This window comes from Palaemon carinicauda, chromosome 1 (assembly GCF_036898095.1).
Source record: "Palaemon carinicauda isolate YSFRI2023 chromosome 1, ASM3689809v2, whole genome shotgun sequence".
Classification (NCBI taxonomy): domain Eukaryota; kingdom Metazoa; phylum Arthropoda; class Malacostraca; order Decapoda; family Palaemonidae; genus Palaemon; species Palaemon carinicauda.
The window spans coordinates 74,226,926-74,246,054 of NC_090725.1; the positions used below are offsets into that span (position 1 = coordinate 74,226,926).

Genomic DNA, 19,129 nt, shown 5'->3' on the forward strand with positions numbered 1-19,129 from the left:
CTTCTTTCGTCGCTGAGGTCTGGACACTCAAGAATGAAGTGGGCGAGGTCTTCATTAACTGCCCCACATAGTTTGCATTCTACCCTACCTCCTGCTTCATGTCTTTTCCTATCGTTTAATTTCAAACAGTTGGCCCTAGCTCTATACATAATAATACATAGGAGCTTCATGTTTTTCTTTTTTCATGAGAGAAGCAAGCACACAGCAAAGAGAGGACAATTAGCTATTCTAAAAACATATATATATGTACAGTATGTATGTATGTTTGTATGTATACCGGGAATAACTATCTAAAAAAACAATCAATCACTGATGTTGGCATGTGCAGCTCAAAATTACCGCTTGCAGTAATGTACATACGGAGCTTGATGTTTTTATTCTTTCGCGAGCGAACGATGCACGGCAAAGCAAGAACTATTAGATTTATGGCAAAACAGTTTGAACAAAAAATATAAGTTTTCCTGTAGAACATGACGTGATTTCACCTAATTTGCCTTCATTTCAATTAAACCCGTTTTAGTGAGTAAACAAAGTAGTCAAACTGGTTGTTGTTTGGGGTTGAAATGAAGGTTACATTCGGTTAAACTACATTATTTACTACAGGAAAACAGTTACAGGTATTTTCTGTTCGAAATGTTTCCCCGTCCGTAAATATGATTTTAATCAAAATTTGGTTAAAGCACGTTATTTACAACAAGAAGATGAGAAAAATTCCAAACTAGCCAGTAAGTGTCCATTTCTTATAGCTAAATTTCAGTTTTGGTAATAATTTAAGTATCATACTTTTACCAAGCTGCCAAACCACTAAACAATTTTAGCTACAATACACGTCTTATTTTGGGGTGTAAGTATGATAGCAGCCACCTGCATGTATGATTACAGCTAACTTAGAATACGGTGTGACGGTCTGAACGATCCCCCGGTCTCAGAATTCTCCTTGACATTGTATAATGGTTCTTTTCCGTCATTAGCTCGCTTCGCTCGCATGAAAATAAAACATCAAGCTCGTATGTACTGGCAAACGGTAATGTTGAGCTGCGCATGCTAACATTACAGGAAAATAAAACATCAAGCTCGTATGTACTGGCAAACGGTAATGTTGAGCTGCGCATGCTAACATTACAGGATAATAAAACATCAACCTCGTATGCACTGGCAAACGGTAATGTTCGCTCATGCGCAGATTATCAAGGAGAATTCCGAGACCGGGGGATCGTTCAGACCATCACAACGGCAAAGTAAGGGCGGTCCCCCCATTAGGTAATTAGGTAAGGACACGGTTTGTAGGTTAGGTTAGGGATGTCAATTTTTAATCTACAAGGGAGGAACTGTCCGCTGACATACAAAAGCCTCCCTTTTTTTTAAACCACTTATTGTTTTGAAGTTTGCTATGAGATGGAGAATCAACTGCACACAATCGACGGAGTCTTTTAAGGGGCGGAAAAACATCTTGTGATCATGGTTACATATGACCTAACACAATAACGGACTGGACTAGGTCTAGTATAAGTTAAATGACGACAGGGTCGTACACTCAACAAAAAATTATCTTTAAAAAGAGTGTGGTAGCAACACTTACTCCTCATTTTCATCTTCATCAACTGCATCAATCTCTGGCAATCTTTCAACCTGCTCGTCTTCATCTTCCTCGACAAAATCAAAGAAATCGTCGTCAAAACACGCCATGTTGATCACAATGTTTACATGCGTCTAGCTATCAAACAGTGAGCAGCTAGGTGCTTCTACTTCTTCGGTCCTTCGCCAAGATTTTATAGCATCAATATTATGGTATTTTTTAGAGTGATATTTTTTAGAGCAAGAACTAATACGTTAAAACTAAATATTGTAAATAGACACAATGGAGGGAATGTAAACTGTAATTTTTGTGAAAATGAGGAGGAAGATTTGATACATTTTTTGTTATTCTGCCAGGAATATAGAAAAGAAAGGAATAAAGTAATTGAGCTACAACAACCATACGACGAAGACCCAAAGAAAATAGTAGGATTATTTTTATTTAGTGAAACAAATATAGAAAAGAAAAAAGAAGTATTAAACGTAATGTGGAAGAAAAGACAAAACCTGAACCTGAACCTGAACCTGGTAAAGCGGAGTGTGCTTGTCAACGAAGAACACAATGACGTTAATGATATCTAGTAAAATTAATATACAAAATTGATAAAAGAATTATACCTGATGTGGATTAAAACAAAATCATATAAAAGATATATCGATAGACACATCGCTAGATTATTAGAGGAGCTGTTGCAAGGGCAATGCATCGACCCAGAACCTTTACTGTACCTGAATGGTACTAGAATTCAAAAGAAATAAGAAGTTGGGGGAAAAGGACCCTGAAAAAAGAAATCAAGAAAAGAATTATAGAAAAAATAGAAGAAACTATTGAAGAAAAAAAGAAAATAATGAATAAATTAAGATTTATTAAAGGAAATGGCCCTATGCCTTATATCAGAGAAATGTATCTGGATAAGGCATCCCTTGTGATGAAAGCAAGATTAAATATGCTCAACTTAAAAGCAAATTTCAGGGGAAAATATGATGACAATTTGTGTGATTTATGCAAAGAGGAAGAAGACACCACCGAACATTTATTTTTATGCCCAAAGTTAGAACAGCTAAAGAATGTAGAAATAAGTTTAGGTATGCTAAAAAATCCTAGCAGGGATCTGGCTGCATTTATAGATAGGGCAATGAATATAAAAGAAGAGTTTAGGAAGCCCAAACTGATTACCACAACAGGTTGCCAAAACTGATGATAGCAAGGTGTTATCCTATCCAATTTCAAAGTAGAAGGGAATAAAAGTAAAGATTGTGAACCTCATTATGATATTAATTTATTTAAGGCACAGGTGATATAAACTTAATAATAAGAATAAGCTTAGAAGCTTTGCACCTATCTATAAAGAGATAGAGTGACCGCAAACTTATTTTGCGGAGTGAGCAATAAGGAACCAGGAACCAGGAACCAGGTACCTGAATGGTACTAGAATTCAGAATTGGAGCTTGGAAAAGGACATCATCACATGCTCCAAGGCTTTTAGAACGCCAAATTGCAAACTAGGGAACAGACGGTTATCTTCATCAAACCCATGTAGACGTTCTTACAGAAGACGTTCATTTTTTTTAGATAATATGAGTTATAGAAATTGGACGGTAATTAAATAAGAGCTTGGTCCATTCATTCAAATGTCTTTAATATTGAACAATGACCACGGTCAATCTGAAATGAACATAAAACATATTTAGAATAAATGATGAACAATGTATATAACTCAAATGAACATAAAACATATTAAGAATAAATGATGAACAATGTATATAACTCAATGTTTATAACCCTCTATCTCCCCCCAAGTTTTTAAACGGCCTTTTAAAATGTCTCTCGTGGAGGTCGGTTTAAAACTGATGTCAAAACATTGGGTGGCAATTAAACGTCCAAATTATAGGTTCATGAACACTAAACTCCTGTTAGCATGTGAGCTTCCACAGTACTTTACATCGTAGAGTAACATTACCAATTCTCAAACAAATGTTAAAAGCTCCTCTTCTTACTAACTTGTGCAAAGTAACAGATAACTTTGGAGCTATAAAAAAAAATGTGCAGTCTTTATGAAAACAAAGGAAGAAATACCACTTGGGTCTACTTGGTTGGCAGAAATTACTGAGTGTAAATTTGAAACTTATTCATCAAATAAACTTTTGAACAGAGGTATACCTCAGGGGAGTGTAGTTGGCCCAATCTTATTCTGCACCTATACTATTGGTCTATCAAAAATACTACAAAGGCATGGTGTGAAGTTCAAACTATTTGCAGACGACACACAATTTTACTTCATAAATAATATAGACGACACTACTGAAACTCTAAACCAAATCCTTAATAGTGTAAGAGAATGGATGACAGTTGATTAAACAACTAAAATTAAAGGAGAACAAAACTGAGTTTATGGTGATGGAAAAGAAAAGCAATGTGACTTGTGAGAAGCTTGTGCTTGGGTGATATTCAAATAAAAATAAATAACGACTCAGTCCGATATGTTGTAAAGTTCGTGACCTGGGCGTAGGCCTATTTTTTTACTGCAGCATGTCCCTCAATGCCCAACTAAATAATGTAGTATAAACTGATGGTTATCATTTTAGAAACATTGCTTTAATAATAAAAAGGGACCTGGATGAATATTCTGTAAGGAAATTTGCGATAAACTGTGTTATTACTAGGGTTGACTACTGTAATTCCATCTACTACAATCTACTAAAAGTACAACTTAAGAAATTACAAAACATAATAACCAGAGAAGCAAGACTGATAAAAGGTGTCACACCTAGAGAAAGGATCACTCCTATAGCCTACTAATTGATTTACATTGGCTGTCGATTAAAGCGAGAATTAAATTTAAGATATATACAATAACCCACCGAGTTATCAGAATCGGTCGTCCAAAATATCTAAGAGAATTGCTACATATTGTGCAGTCAACAAATCGTGTTGACACGAGAATAGTTACAGATGGCTTCAAACTATTGGAACCTAGATATATGTCTACTGTAGGCTCTAGGGCCTTTAGATATGCGGCCCCGAGACTATACAATATAAGTTCCCGCGAGACATCCGAATTATTGAAGATATTGAGCCTTTCAAGAGGAAACCAAAGACTTTCTTATTCAGAGAGTGTTTTGATAGTGGCGATGTATCAGTAAGCGAGCAATACTCGATGTGAAATGTTAAATGCTCGCGAATGAATGTGATCTAATGACTGTGGAGGTCCTGTAGAGAGTTGGGTTCCCCTGTTGTGCACGACCGGATAAGCATCCCTCAAAGTAAAGTAAAGTACACCTCCATAAGCATTAAAGTCCATCAAGAGAGCTTTAATTTCACAAGAACGAAAAGCTAAACTAGTAATAGTTTAGCCTCGGGAAAACAGGGCTGAGTGCTGTATGTGGATGAGATCATAATGACGGGTAGATGGAGATGGTTTGTGCATGTTCTTCGCATTCCCCAAAAGAGATTAGTTCACCAAACGTCCAGCTGGGCTCCACAAGACACTAGAAGAGTTGGAAGACCCAAGCCTACATGGCTGAGGAATATGAAGCGTAAAGTAGTGATGAAAGGAGAAGTATTGGAATATAGTTTATATAAGAGATATATATACATATTAATGTTACTCTTATTAAAAATTTTATCTTTCCTTGTTTCCTTTTCTTACTGGGCTATTTTCTCTGTTGGAGCCCCTGGGCTTATAGCATCCTGCTTTTCCAACTAGGGTTTTAGCTTAATAATAATAATAATAATAATAATAATAATAAAACTAAAGATAGACGACTGATGAAATCTAATCGAGACCCTTTGCGTCAAAATACATATGAGATGATGGTGATGATTATATATCATTATATCTTATATTTTGTTTTATTTTCCCTTATTTCCTTTCCTCACTTGGCTATTTTCCCTGCTGGGGCCCCTGGGCTTATAGCATCCTGCTTTTCCAATTAGGGTTGTAGTTTAGCATTTAATAATAATAATAATAATAATAATAATAATAATAATAATAATAATAATAATAATAATAATAATAATAATAATAACATATTTACATTCACCTAATTTGATATAGGTACCCTAACCAACACATGTCAGACTCAGAAGTGGTTTAGTTTGTACTCTGTCTTCCTGAACGTGCATTCTCTCCCATGAATACGATATACATATTTGAAAAAAAAAGAAAAAACAAAAAACAAATGAAAGTCCCAACTCTTAAAGCACTGCTGATTTGGCAACTAAGATTAATTTGAAACATACATGTATTAACTTCTACGTTGTGCTCAAGTCAACTCCAGAATTATTAAAGAAAATGTTATCCACTGGAAAGTATGAATATTAGGCTAAAGTTAAGTAGAATTTTCTTTATTGATTCTTGGATACTTATATATATATATATATATATATATATATATATATATATATATATATATATATATATATATATATATATATATATATATATATATCTACTGTATATATATAATAGAGAGAGAGAGAGAGTATATATATTATATATATATATATATATATATATATACATATATATATATATATATATATATATATATATATACATATATATATATATATAGAGAGAGAGAGCATATATATATATATATATATATATATATATATATATATATATATATATCAATCAATATACCAAGGCACTTCCCCCAATTTTGGGGGGTAGCCGACACCAACAATGAAACAAAACAAAAAGGGGACCTCTACTCTCTATGTTCCTTCAGCCTAATCAGGGACTCAACCGAGTTCAGCTGGTACTGCTAGGGTGCCACAGCCCAACCTCCCACATTTCCACCACAGATGAAGCTTCATAATGCTGACTCCCCTACTGCTGCTACTTCCGCGGTCATCTAAGGCACCGGAAGAAGCAGCAGTGCCTACTGGAACTGCGTCACAATCGCTCGCCATTCATTCCTATTTCTAGCACGCTCTCTTGCCTCTCTCACATCTATCCTCCTATCACCCAGAGCTTTCTTCACACCATCCATCCACCCAAACCTTGGCCTTCCTCTTGTACTTCTCCCATCAACTCTTGCATTCATCACCTTCTTTAGCAGACAACCACTTTCCATTCTCTCAACATGGCCAAACCACCTCAACACATTCATATCCACTCTAGCCGCTAACTCATTTCTTACACCCGTTCTCTCTCTCACCACTTCGTTCCTAACCCTATCTACTCGAGATACACCAGCCATACTCCTTAGACACTTCATCTCAAACACATTCAATTTCTGTCTCTCCCTCACTTTCATTCCCCACGACTCCAATCCATACATCACAGTTGGTACAATCACTTTCTCATACAGAACTCTCTTTGCATTCATGCCCAACCCTCTATTTTTTACTACTCCCTTAACTGCCCCCAACACTTTGCAACCTTCATTCACTCTCTGACGTACATCTGCTTCCACTCCACCATTTGCTGCAACAATAGACCCCAAGTACTTAAACTGATCCACCTCCTCAAGTAACTCTCCATTCAACATGACATTCAACCTTGCACCACCTTCCCTTCTCGTACATCTCATAACCTTACTCTTACCCACATTGACTCTCAATTTCCTTCTCTCACACACCCTTCCAAATTCTGTCACTAGTCGGTCAAGCTTCTCTTCTGTGTCTGCTACCAGTACAGTATCATCCGCAAACAACAACTGATTTACCTCCCATTCATGGTCATTCTCGCCTACCAGTTTTAATCCTCGTCCAAGCACTCGAGCATTCACCTCTCTCACCACTCCATCAACATACAAGTTAAACAACCACGGCGACATCACACATCCCTGTCTCAGCCCCACTCTCACCGGAAACCAATCACTCACTTCATTTCCTATTCTAACACATGCTTTACTACCTTTGTATAAACTTTTCACTGCTTGCAACAACCTTCCACCAACTCCATATAACCTCATCACATTCCACATTGCTTCCCTATCAACTCTATCATATGCTTTCTCCAGATCCATAAACGCAACATACACCTCCTTACCTTTTGCTAAATATTTCTCGCATATCTGCCTAACTGTAAAAATCTGATTCATACAACCCCTACCTCTTCTAAAACCACCCTGTACTTCCAAGATTGCATTCTCTGTTTTATCCTTAATCCTATTAATCAATACTCTACCATACACTTTTCCAACTACACTCAACAAACTAATACCTCTTGAATTACAACACTCATGCACATCTCCCTTACCCTTATATAGTGGTACAATACATGCACAAACCCAATCTACTGGTACCATTGACAACACAAAACACATATTAAACAATCTCACCAACCATTCAAGTACAGTCACACCCCCTTCCTTCAACATCTCAGCTTTCACACCATCCATACCAGATACTTTTCCTACTCTCGTTTCATCTAGTGCTCTCCTCACTTCATCTATTGTTATCTCTCTCTCATTCTCATCTCCCATCACTGGCACCTCAACACCTGGAACAGCAATTATATCTGCCTCCCTATTATCCTCAACATTCAGCAAACTTTCAAAATATTCCGCCCACCTTTTCCTTGCCTCCTCTCCTTTTAACAACCTCCCATTTCCATCTTTCACTGTCTCTTCAATTCTTGCGCCAGCCTTCCTTACTCTCTTCACTTCTTTCCAAAACTTCTTCTTATTCTCTTCATATGACTGACCCAAACCCTGACCCCACCTCAGGTCAGCTGCCCTCTTTGCCTCACGTACCTTGCGCTTTACTTCCACCTTTTTCTCTCTATATTTTTCATACTTCTCTATACTATTACTCTGCAGCCATTCTTCAAAAGCCCTCTTTTTCTCTTCCACTTTCACCTTCACTCCTTCATTCCACCATTCACTGCCCTTCCTCATGCTGCCTCCAACAACCTTCTTACCACATACATCACTTGCAATCCCAACAAAATTTTCTTTTACTAACTTCCACTCCTCCTCTAAATTACCAGTTTCTCTTACTCTCACCTCATCATATGCCATTTTCAACCTTTCCTGATATTTACTTTTTACCCCCGGTTTTATTAGCTCTTCAATCCTCACTACCTCCCTTTTACATCCACCTACTCTATTCCCCCACTCTTTTGCTACAACTAATTTTCCTTCCATCAAAAAATGATCAGACATACCGTTAGCCATACCCCTATACACGTGCACGTCTTTCAATCTTCCAAACATTCTTTTAGTTACCAACACATAATCCATTAATGCCCTTTCTACTACTCTTCCATTTGCCACTCTTACCCATGTATACTTATTTTTATCTTTCTTTTTAAAGAAGCTAGCACTTATTACCATCTCTTGTTCAACACACATGTCTACCAGTCTCTCACCACTCTCATTTTCACCTGGTACGCCATACTTACCAATGACACCTTCTACCTCTCCAGCGCCCACTCTAGCATTTAAGTCACCCATAACAACTACATAATTCCTTCTACCCAGTCCTTCTACACACCTAGTCAAATATATATATATATATATATATATATATATATATATATATATATATATATATATATATATATATATATATATATATATATATATATGTATGTATATTGTCCCGTTACATACAAATCTGGTTACATTAATAGTGTACCGTGTGTCACCCCGCTACCAACCAAACTACAGTAAAGGATGCACAGGTATATTAATACCTACTGTCGGTTTTATACACTTCCTTATTAGTTTTAGCTCTTTAAGTTCTTTAACTCTCAATCTTCCTTTTCAACCAAGGCTGTGGCTTGGCTAGAATAATGATAATAATATTGTTGAATATCTCTATTTTGTAATGTCCTGTCTCCTACAATCTCAAAATTCAGTTAAGTCATAATCTTTACAATTATCTCTCAGAAATATATATTTTCTTGCAGGAACATAAATCATAAATGTTAGTCCTGCCAGCATAATAATTTTGTTTGAAAACCTGACCAAAATGGGTGTGTAGGCCTATTATAGAACCATCACTAAAATAAAATCTATACGATTCTTTACAATGTATAATGCACATTATTTGCAATATTTGGATGGCTATATTTTGAATAAATTTTCAAATATATATGATCAACTTTTATTAAAGTTTTTTTTTCATTTTAAATTGTAGATTTTATTGTCCTTACTCCTTAGATGAATTGGTCTGCAGCCCCTGCCTCTCTTTATCATGGTTCTTAGACCCTAAAGTAATATTTAACACCCACATTATCAAACGTTCACACGTTATAATGATGATTTTACACTAGGAGTAATATGGATGTGATGCTTACACCGAACATAATTCCATACAAAATTTTCTCCAAAACTACAGTTTATCTTTAAAATTTCTCAAATGTTTAGTAGCATTCTGTGCTAAAACAGGATGGCCAATTTAACAAACAAAGTCCACAAACTCTTCAAGAGTAAAACAATTTTATTGTTATTTACAATCATATAGTGTAAAAAGACCATGACTATCAGAGAAATGTCTCAATTTAGTTTCACTGAAAAACTAGCAGAACTGGAAGTCACCTCAAATCTGTTGTATTTACTAATCCGGACAAGTATAATGTGTTTGCCATTTTTAGTGTAATAATTCTTTAGTTTATTTAGCAAATTATTGCGTATATAACTGACACAGTCCATTTTTTCACCGAATGTTTACGTATATTTGTCACTTGGTTAAATAATGTTTCTGATTTAAAGTACCCCCCAGACCCCAACCAAACCTACAGTAATCGAATACGACAACCACCCATTATGATTGCTATTATTTTTTTGTACAGTATCTACGCTCATTTTATGAAAAATAACCCTTTATTGGAAAAAAATTGTTCAAACCTGAGAAGAGTTTATTAAAAAATTGATATAAATGAGCACGAAGTTAGCAATACGAATTTATGAACACCAACAGAACGAACCAACTTAAAGCTCAAGCAGGGGTGTCATTCGTACGATAATTATCGTACATGTACGATTATTTTAGGTCCAGTACGATGTACGATACATACCTTGGGTATATACAATGTATGTGTGTGTGTTTGATTAAGCAATTATACTAAAATACCTTAAAATAAGCTATATATGTTACTCCTTAATAATCTAGTTCAAAGTGTGTACGATAATTTTGGTTTAAAAAACGATAATTTTAAGGTTCATGTATGATAGTCCAGTGGAAATAATCTGGTAACTCTGAGCCAGGGGTGCCATTCGTACGATAATTATCGTACATGTACGATTATTTTAGGTCCAGTACGATGTACGATACATACCTTAGATTTATACATATATATGTGTGTGTTTTTAATTAAACAATTATACTAAAATATTTTGAAATAAGTCAATCATATAACTCCTGTGTACGATAATTTTGGTTGATAAAACGAGAATTTTAAGGTTCATGTATGATAATCCCGTGGAAATAATCTGGCAACCCTAAGCTCAAGCAGGGGTGCCATTCGTACGATAATTATCGTACATGTACGATTATTTTAGGTCCAGTACGAATTACGATACATACCTTAGGTATATACATATGTGTGGTGTATGTGTTTAATTAAACAATTATACTCAAATATTTTGAAATAAGTAAATCATAAACTCCTTAATAATTATATTGAAACTGTGTACGATAATTTTGGTTGAAAAAACGACAATTTTAAGGCTTATATACGATAATCCAGTCGAAATAATCTGGTAACCCTGAGCTCAAGCATTGTTGTGAGATTGTGACAGACGCTGCTGGGCCTCGTTAACTGCACGGGAACCGAGTCCAGTCTATTTTCAAGAGTTGTGCTTATAATTTAGGATAATGATGTCGAGGTCACTCAGGGCAGAGACTCGTTCTCGAGGGAAAGAGGACTCTAAGAGGCCCATGCAATCATTAGACAAAGTTCGACGGTGGTAAGTATGGTAGCCGAATGACAAAGAAAGTAATACCACAAATTAGTTTCACCAAATTTACTACCTAGACCTGGACTTTTATTCTGGACATTGACCTCATATTAGTTTGTGTATCCAACGAATGTAATGTTCATTTCTATCTGAAATTAGTAGTTTCAGAGGGAAGGTTACCTTGGAGAACAAGGATGGGGTACTACTAGGTAGAATTCAGGCTAACAGTCTGGACGAAACACGACGAAAGAGGCAGCCGAATTTAACCACATAAACCTAATTTAACCACATAAACCTAATTTAACCACATAAACCTAACCTAGAGTACTGGTTCCTAACTACTTAACGTTGTGATGGCCAATATGATAACATCCCTGACTGGTGTTTGAGTCCTGCTCAAACTTGTCGGTTTCTTTGGTCGCTGCAACCTCACCATCCCTGTGAGCTAAGGAGTGGGGTTTTGGAGAGCCTATAGGTCTATCTGCTGAGTTATCAGCAGCCATTGCCTGGCCCTCATTGGTCCTAGCTTGGGTGGAGAGGGAGCTTGGGCTCTGATATGTACAGTATATATGGTGAGTCTCTAGGGCGTTGTCCTGCTCGATAGGGTAATGTCACTGTCCCTTGCCTCTACCATTCATGAGCGGCCTTTAAAACCTTTAAAGGGCTCCTACCTCTCTCTTCGCTATTTCCACCAGATTCCTTATGTCGCATACAATGTAATTTCACTTCGAAAAGTCTTCGATATGCTTGTACCCGTGTAGATTGTTGGGTCACTAGACCTGTCGTTCAAATAGGGGGGGTGTATGTATGATAGCGGCCACTTGCATGTGTGATTACAGCTAACTTAGAATACAGCAGTGTAAGAGGGGGTCGCATGGGGCGTTAGCCCCCTCCCCCCCCCCCCCCCCGTTAGGTAAGTAGGTAAGGACACGGCTTGTAGGTTAGGTTAGGGGGGGGGGAGTTGAGGTTATTTGATGTCCATTTTTAATCCATAAGGGTGGAACTGGCCGCTGTCATACAAAGGCTCCCAAATAGGAAATAAGAATCCTTCGTCTCGGTGTTCTTTGTCATCCTCACTAATAACTGTGCCATATTTACGTATATAACTCACTATTCACTTACTGGTCTTTGCTCCATGCGGCTCACTTCGCTCGCAAATAATATTATTGTATTTTTCTCTGTTCCGGGAAGCAGGACATGATTCTCTGTGCATTAGTTGAGTGGGCAAGTATTTTTGCGGACAAAATTTTAGCGACCCGATTTCCTACACACTCCCCAAAAATTTAGTATTCACCTCGAGCTATCACTGTAATAACGCCAATTTTAAACAAAGTGGATGGGGAACGTTGTGGGGTTTTGGGTAAAATCATAGTATAGTTTAATTTCTAATCAAACAATGAACCGCATATTTTTCGTACTCGCTATCTTGTGTTTAATGCATTTCTGAGTTTTGGACCCCCTTATATAAAGACAATTATGGGGACACCACTGGGAAACCTGGGTTATTTGGGGTGGGGAAATGTCATAAACGAGTAATTTGCGGCAATAATAATGGTTAGAAATTTAAAATAAACACAAGATAACCAGTTAGAAATATATATGGTTCATGTAAGTGGCTGAAAACAGGACAAAACATTATTTGATACTTAAGATTTGTAAAAGGGTATAGAACCTAACAAACCCAACTAACCTAACTTAGTAGTTTTCAGGTGACAACCCCTAGCTAGGGGCAAGCCCTCCACCCTCCCTCCCAGGTCACAACCTCTAGCTGGGGTAAGCCCCCAGGACACAACCCCTAGCCGGACCCCCCCTTCCCAGGTCACAAACTAAAAGTAAATCACAAAATCCTTACATTATGATAAAGGAAATCACAAATAATTCCTTGACACTGTCGTCTCTTTTTGTCTTGGCAATCTATACAGAAGCAGTAGGTTGTAGGTGTATAGGTTGGACAGGGCACTAGCCACCCGTTGAGATACTACCGCTAGAGAGTCATGGGGTCCTTTGACTGGCCAGACAGTATGACATTGGATCCTTTTCTCTGGTTACGGTTTTCCTTTTGCCTACACATACACCGAATAGTCTGGCCAATTCTTTACATATTCTCCTCTGTCCTCATACACTTGACAACACTGAGATTACCAAACAGTTCTTCTCTCAAGGGGTTAACTACTGCACTGTAATTGTTCAGCGGCCACTTTCCTCTTGGTAAGGGTAGAAGAGACTATAGCTATGGCAAGCAGCTCTTCAAGGAGGTCACTCTAAAATCAAACCATTGTTCTCTAGTCTTGGATAGTGTCATAGCCTCTGTACCATGGTCTTCCAATGTCTTGGATTAGAGTTCTCTTGCTTGAGGGTGCAGTCGGGCACACTATTGTATCTTGTTTCTCCTCCTCTTGTTTTCTTAAAGTTGTTATAGTTTATATGGGAGGTATTTATTTTGGTGTTGTTGCTATTTTCTCTGTTGGAGCCCCTTGGCTTATAGTATCCTGCTTTTCCAACTAGGGTTGTAGCCTAGCAAGTAATAATGATAATAATAATAATAAAGCATTGCAGTAGAAAATGTGCTGGTCTTCCCTAAAAACTAAGTCTGAATTGCACCTTTGAGGGATAACACAATGAGCCTTTAACAAATGTGCATCATTATTTTGTGGTTATTTTTTAATTTCACATGAGTATCAGTAGCTATACACTGAATGGAGAGTATTTCCATCATAATCAATTGCTGAAACCAATGAAATTACACTAAATTTTGAAATAGATTGAACTTCCCTTAATGTCCCTCTTGGAGACGTCTTTATGTGATAGTGGTGAAGTTGAAACTGAAGGGGAGGGTGGAAAAAATGGCTGTTGTAGATCAAAATCTGTTAAATTATGAAGAAGTTCTTGTAAGGTGTTAATTGGTTTAAAAAAAAACCATCTGACAGAGACGTCGTTGTAAATGCACAGAAAGCTCTCCAAACCTATCGGAACCAAACACACGCAATAAGTCCCCTTCAATCTCTCAGGTGTAAACAATGTAATTAGTGGAAAACATATTTCACATTTAATCGACTGATACATAAGTTATTATGCCCCAGCCCCTATTAAACATAGAGAAATATATCAAACTAACCAGCATTCTTACAGCGAATTTTAGTTTCGCTAATAATTAAACTACTGTACTGTACAGTATCATATATTTACCGAAAATAAGCTGGGTTCCTGGTTAAATATAGGTAAGTAGAAAAATTCTGAGGAATATTCTTGGTGGAAATTTATATTTGTTCCTGTATGTATTACAAACATTAGCTTTTAATAGATGGCTGGAACAGTTGTTAAGACTTTCAACGAGATAAACAGCTGGCTATGGGGTGACGAGGCTGAAGCTCTATCTTTCCTTTGAGTTTGGCTGTGGTGGTGTGCTGACATTTTCTCCCCTCGTCCTGCATTGACCCAATTTATGCTTTTAACTCTCCCTTTCCAGTTTATCCGTGTTTACTTTTTTGAGAATGTGGCTGGTACATGAGTACAGTAAAACTGATGTGGACCCTCATCTGTGTAGCTTCTGAAGGGGACATGACTGCTTGCAGTCTTTTTCCTGTTTTGATTGTAGGGAGTGACCTCCTGTGCAGTGGGCGAAGTTCTCAAAGAAGTATTCATCGGCATAAGACTTTGCAATGCCAAAGCTGCTGTAGAATAAACTCATGAGCTCTTTCATCCTTTCTTTAGGTGTGAAACTTATCTTGTTCTTTAATTCTTCTAAAGCATAGTCCAGCAGAAAATAAGAGGATGAAGGGAGTTCCCCGTGCCGCAGGGATTTCTTAGAGTGAAACAGTATTCCTGTACACTAGCAAAGACAGTCTCCCCATGCTGCTTTCCCAAAATGCTCCCGCTGTTATGACTGCTGTTGATGAATTCCGCAAAGATGTAGATCTCGGTTAAACTGTGGCCTGCCCCTGGAATTGATGGTGCCCCATCGTAGGGAAACTCCTTGAAGTTTTAGTAGCTGCAAGATTCCAGAACCCTTCTCTTCTTTTTGCTGTCTCTTTCACTGTTCCACCTGCAGAATAGAGCTGTGTTGGTACCCCTAGATGTATCCTTGCCTTTACTGCAGTTGTTTCTTTTGACTGCCACAAAGATTTTGATGATGGAGAAATGTCTGTGCTTGTCTTCCCATTCGTCTTAGTCTGATCCTGCACCCTTTTCCAATCCTGCCTACCCTTAGGATGAGCTGCCTGCTACCCTGAGGAAGAAGAAAAAGTCACTGAGGGAGAGGAGACAACCAATCAGGAGGAGTCTGAGACACCTGACTACTCTTCCTGTTTTTGTGGGAGGATCAGCTCTACTAAAACCTCCCTCACAGAAGGTGTGGAGGCTCTAAGGGGTTACTTTATGCCTCCACCTTCAGTGCCAAGTCCTGCCCAAACGTTGTTAGTTAGGAAGAAAGATATTGCCTTCTTCTCTCCCCTGCCCAAGGATGCCTATGTGACCCCTTTATAGATGACCAGTCTAAATAATCAGCCCTAATAAGTTCTTGTGAGACATTGCTGAGTTCTCCAATTATTTTTCTAGCTCTTACGAGCAATAAGCACCTTCACCATGCACGCTCGTGAAGTCTGTTCGTAGTGCTCGTTCTCCGATTTCTCCATGAGATAATCCTCCACTGGCGCAAGCTCAATGATCTCCTTGTACACGAGACTACGCTCCATGAGCACAATCACCGTTACAAGCATGAGAATGAACGCCCCGACTTCCAAGATCTCCAAAGCAGCATCCACAATTGTCTCCACAATCACGATTGCCTGCATGCTCTCCTTCACGATCACGGTGGTCACCTACTCATCCATGCAAACCATCACTGCCGTAGATTATCGCCGACATGCACACGATTACCTCCACAGGTGCAATCACACGCGAAATGTCTTCAACCCTGCGGAAACGTTAAGCAGAGAGGAGATCGCTTGCTTCATTGTCTCTGGAGGCGAAGGATCCTTATACCATCCACATGATCCCAATCTCATACGAGACCTTTACACTCCAAGACAGAATGCACCTGATCCTCGAACGATCTGGCACTGGGTGATCATTCTCAAGGAGGTAGATCACCAGATACTTGTTCATCTCGTAGGAAGACTACCAGCGCCAAGACACCTGCCTGGAAGTTTCTGGAGGCGGGAGGGCCAAATGCAGCCTTGCTTCTGAAGGGGAGGTCAATTGTTCATCAGGCCTACACAAAGCGTACATTTCTTGTCTCTATAGGTCCGAATCTTGCCTACTCCCCTCCCAAAATGATGGTCTGAGGGGTTTGTTGAGACCAGTTTTCAGCACCCCAACGGTGCTAACAACTCTGCGGAGAATCCCAAGACTAACTGTAGTTTGACAAAGCTCTTCCACTCATTAGTGAATGGAATGACCTTGGAGATGCCACTGTGGCTCCTCTGAAAGTCAGTTAATAGTCTGTTTCCGGCGCCCATTAAAGATCAAAGACCTCGTATAAGCTGCCATGGTCAAAGCTTGCTTAAGTGTCATTGGAAAGAGTGAATTCTTAGATCTCTGGTCATGAAAATTCCCTTTGGTTTAGCCGGTGAAGCAAGATCCTGCTTTCCTTCGGCAGAGTAGGTTCTAGGTGTCCGAGGGTTTGAGCCTATCTCCTCTTTCTGTTGATCTCACAGTTTCTACAATTACGTTTTACATGTCAAGACTCAGAATGAGAGCACAGTTTTCTTTGTTACCATGGAATCCATCTATGGCCAGCATCTAGTCAGCTTTGTGTATAGACTAGTGGTCCTGGCCATTTGCCTACTTCACCACTATACTTGATGTAGTACAGCAAGATAGTTCTGTCTGGTGGAAATGCCTTCTTAGCATTCCAGTCTGTAAATCAATGGTCCTGCAGGCCCCTGAAGAAGAATGAGATAATTGTTTCTCATTTCCAGAGGCGACATCGACATTGAAAAACGCTCTGGTTTTGAAGGGACGTAGAGGTTATGTTAGAGGAAGGCTAGCTTTTACTCCTTCAGGTCCTTGGAAGGTGGCTGTATCTGTGGCGAGACTTTGAGCTCTCCCACACCTTCAACATTGACTTTGAAACTCTGATTGCCTACAAAGCCCAGTCAGGACCCCTATCTGTGCCAAACCTGCAGTTCAGAAGTGGCGAGGGAGGCAAGAAGGGAGGAAGGAAACGCTCGTGTCCACTTCTCCAGCTGCTGTGAGTCGGGATGACTCTAATGCCATTGGGCAAAGTGACAGCACCAAGGAGTACAGGTTCTGTAGAGTAGTGGGTCTTCGAAGTCCATCAGGATGATTACCTTCTGCTCTTCGTAGACCTTTGTCCTCTAAACTTACATTCTGATGGTGTTCTGGAATTAGCCTACAAAAGTGCTGAAAGCTCTAGCTTTAGCGGTAAAGGTAAAAGTGATGGAATAAAGGAAAGTGCTCAAAGTCATTGAAGACAATTCTCTGGTTTTTACTGTCAACTCCTGTGGGTGAAGTTGACTAGGAACGGGAGATTGGTCATAAACCTCTCGCCCAAATAAGTACCGTGAGGTCTGCTATCAAAGAGGAAGTGCTCTTGCTTTTGGTGTACCTGAAGGATGCAAAATTTAAAATATCATTGTTCGAACACGGAGTACTTACCTCGAACTACTTTCTTAGGAGTATCTGGGATCTCCTCCCATCCGACCAGACTTTTGTGTAGTTTACCCTATTCCCATTTTCTATGAGGGGTAACCTCAGGCGGAGGGATACGCGCCCTGAGGCTAACCCCGGGTCAGAGAGCATGCTTGCTCAGGTCTTGACCTCCAGTAAGTTCTCTGGTCGCGTCGCGATATCATCTCGACGCTCTCCTTATCCCAGTGCGACCCTTTGTGTCTCACGCGGTCCCCACGTGGTACCTTTGTGCTTTAGCTTATTCTTTCCCTCTGCGTTCCTGTGTCTCGTGGTGCGTTACTAGTGTGTGGTGGAGCATCCCCGCCCTTGTCCTGGGCCTATAGCCGGTAAATCGTGTGGTGCTTTCCTGTCGAAACCTGAAGTAGACCCGCACTCATTGTGTTCGTCGTGTAGGGGCAGTGTATGTTCCCCTACGGCCACGTGTCCGGAGTGCGTGTCCTGGAATGAGGTGCAGTGGGTGCGTTACGGCACCAAAAAGAAGGCGGCGCCAAAGAGGTCACCAAAGTCCTTTCTTGCTCCTCGGAGGACGAGGCCCGGAGGAAACTCCATAGACGTCGCGAGAGGTCCCGCAGGAGACACTCCCGTTCTCGCTCCAGGTCCGGCCACGTGGGTAGAAGGTCCCGATCCCCCAGAAGAAAATGTAGGAGAAGTGGCTCCCCGGGGGAAGACTGGGTGGTCATCCCACGCAGCAAGCTCATCGAGTTGTTGGCAGTGCCGGGCTTATCAAGTTGGCACCCTAGGACTCGTTCACCGGAGAGATACACATCCTACAGCAGATACGACCGACGGAGGGAGTCGTCGCTTCAGGTCCCAGCGGACAGGCATAAATCCGCGAGGGTTCCGGCTTCATCCGCCTAGCCGAGAGAGTCGCCCCCTCGGTCTGGCAGCCTCGTCCCGACGCCCAAGTTATCCTCGAGTCGGCAGGATCGTGAGAAGTGACTCCCCTCGTCGAGTAGACCCGTGGATGTCTGGACCTCCGCGAGGAAGTGCCTCTCAGTTGCAGCAGGGAAAGGATACTGCTCAGCTTTGAGCAAAGTCT

The 19,129-nt window shown here is 39.6% G+C and overlaps 2 protein-coding genes across 2 annotated transcripts in view; one reads left to right on the top strand and one right to left on the bottom strand.

Moving 5' to 3' along the window:
* The window catches only part of Mtr4 (exosome RNA helicase Mtr4), a 110,069-nt gene extending 108,331 nt beyond the window's left edge, over positions 1-1,738 (bottom strand). Inside the window, exon 1 of the mRNA XM_068382147.1 lies at positions 1,580-1,738. Coding sequence (XP_068238248.1) covers positions 1,580-1,686 — 107 coding nt within the window. The 5' untranslated portion in view covers positions 1,687-1,738. The remainder of the gene's footprint in view (positions 1-1,579) is intronic.
* A 9,515-nt stretch (positions 1,739-11,253) lies between these two features.
* The window catches only part of BCL7-like (chromatin remodeling complex subunit BCL7B-like protein), a 69,026-nt gene continuing 61,150 nt past the window's right edge, over positions 11,254-19,129 (top strand). Inside the window, exon 1 of the mRNA XM_068382149.1 lies at positions 11,254-11,448. Within this exon, the coding sequence (XP_068238250.1) occupies positions 11,357-11,448 (92 nt within the window). The 5' untranslated portion in view covers positions 11,254-11,356. The remainder of the gene's footprint in view (positions 11,449-19,129) is intronic.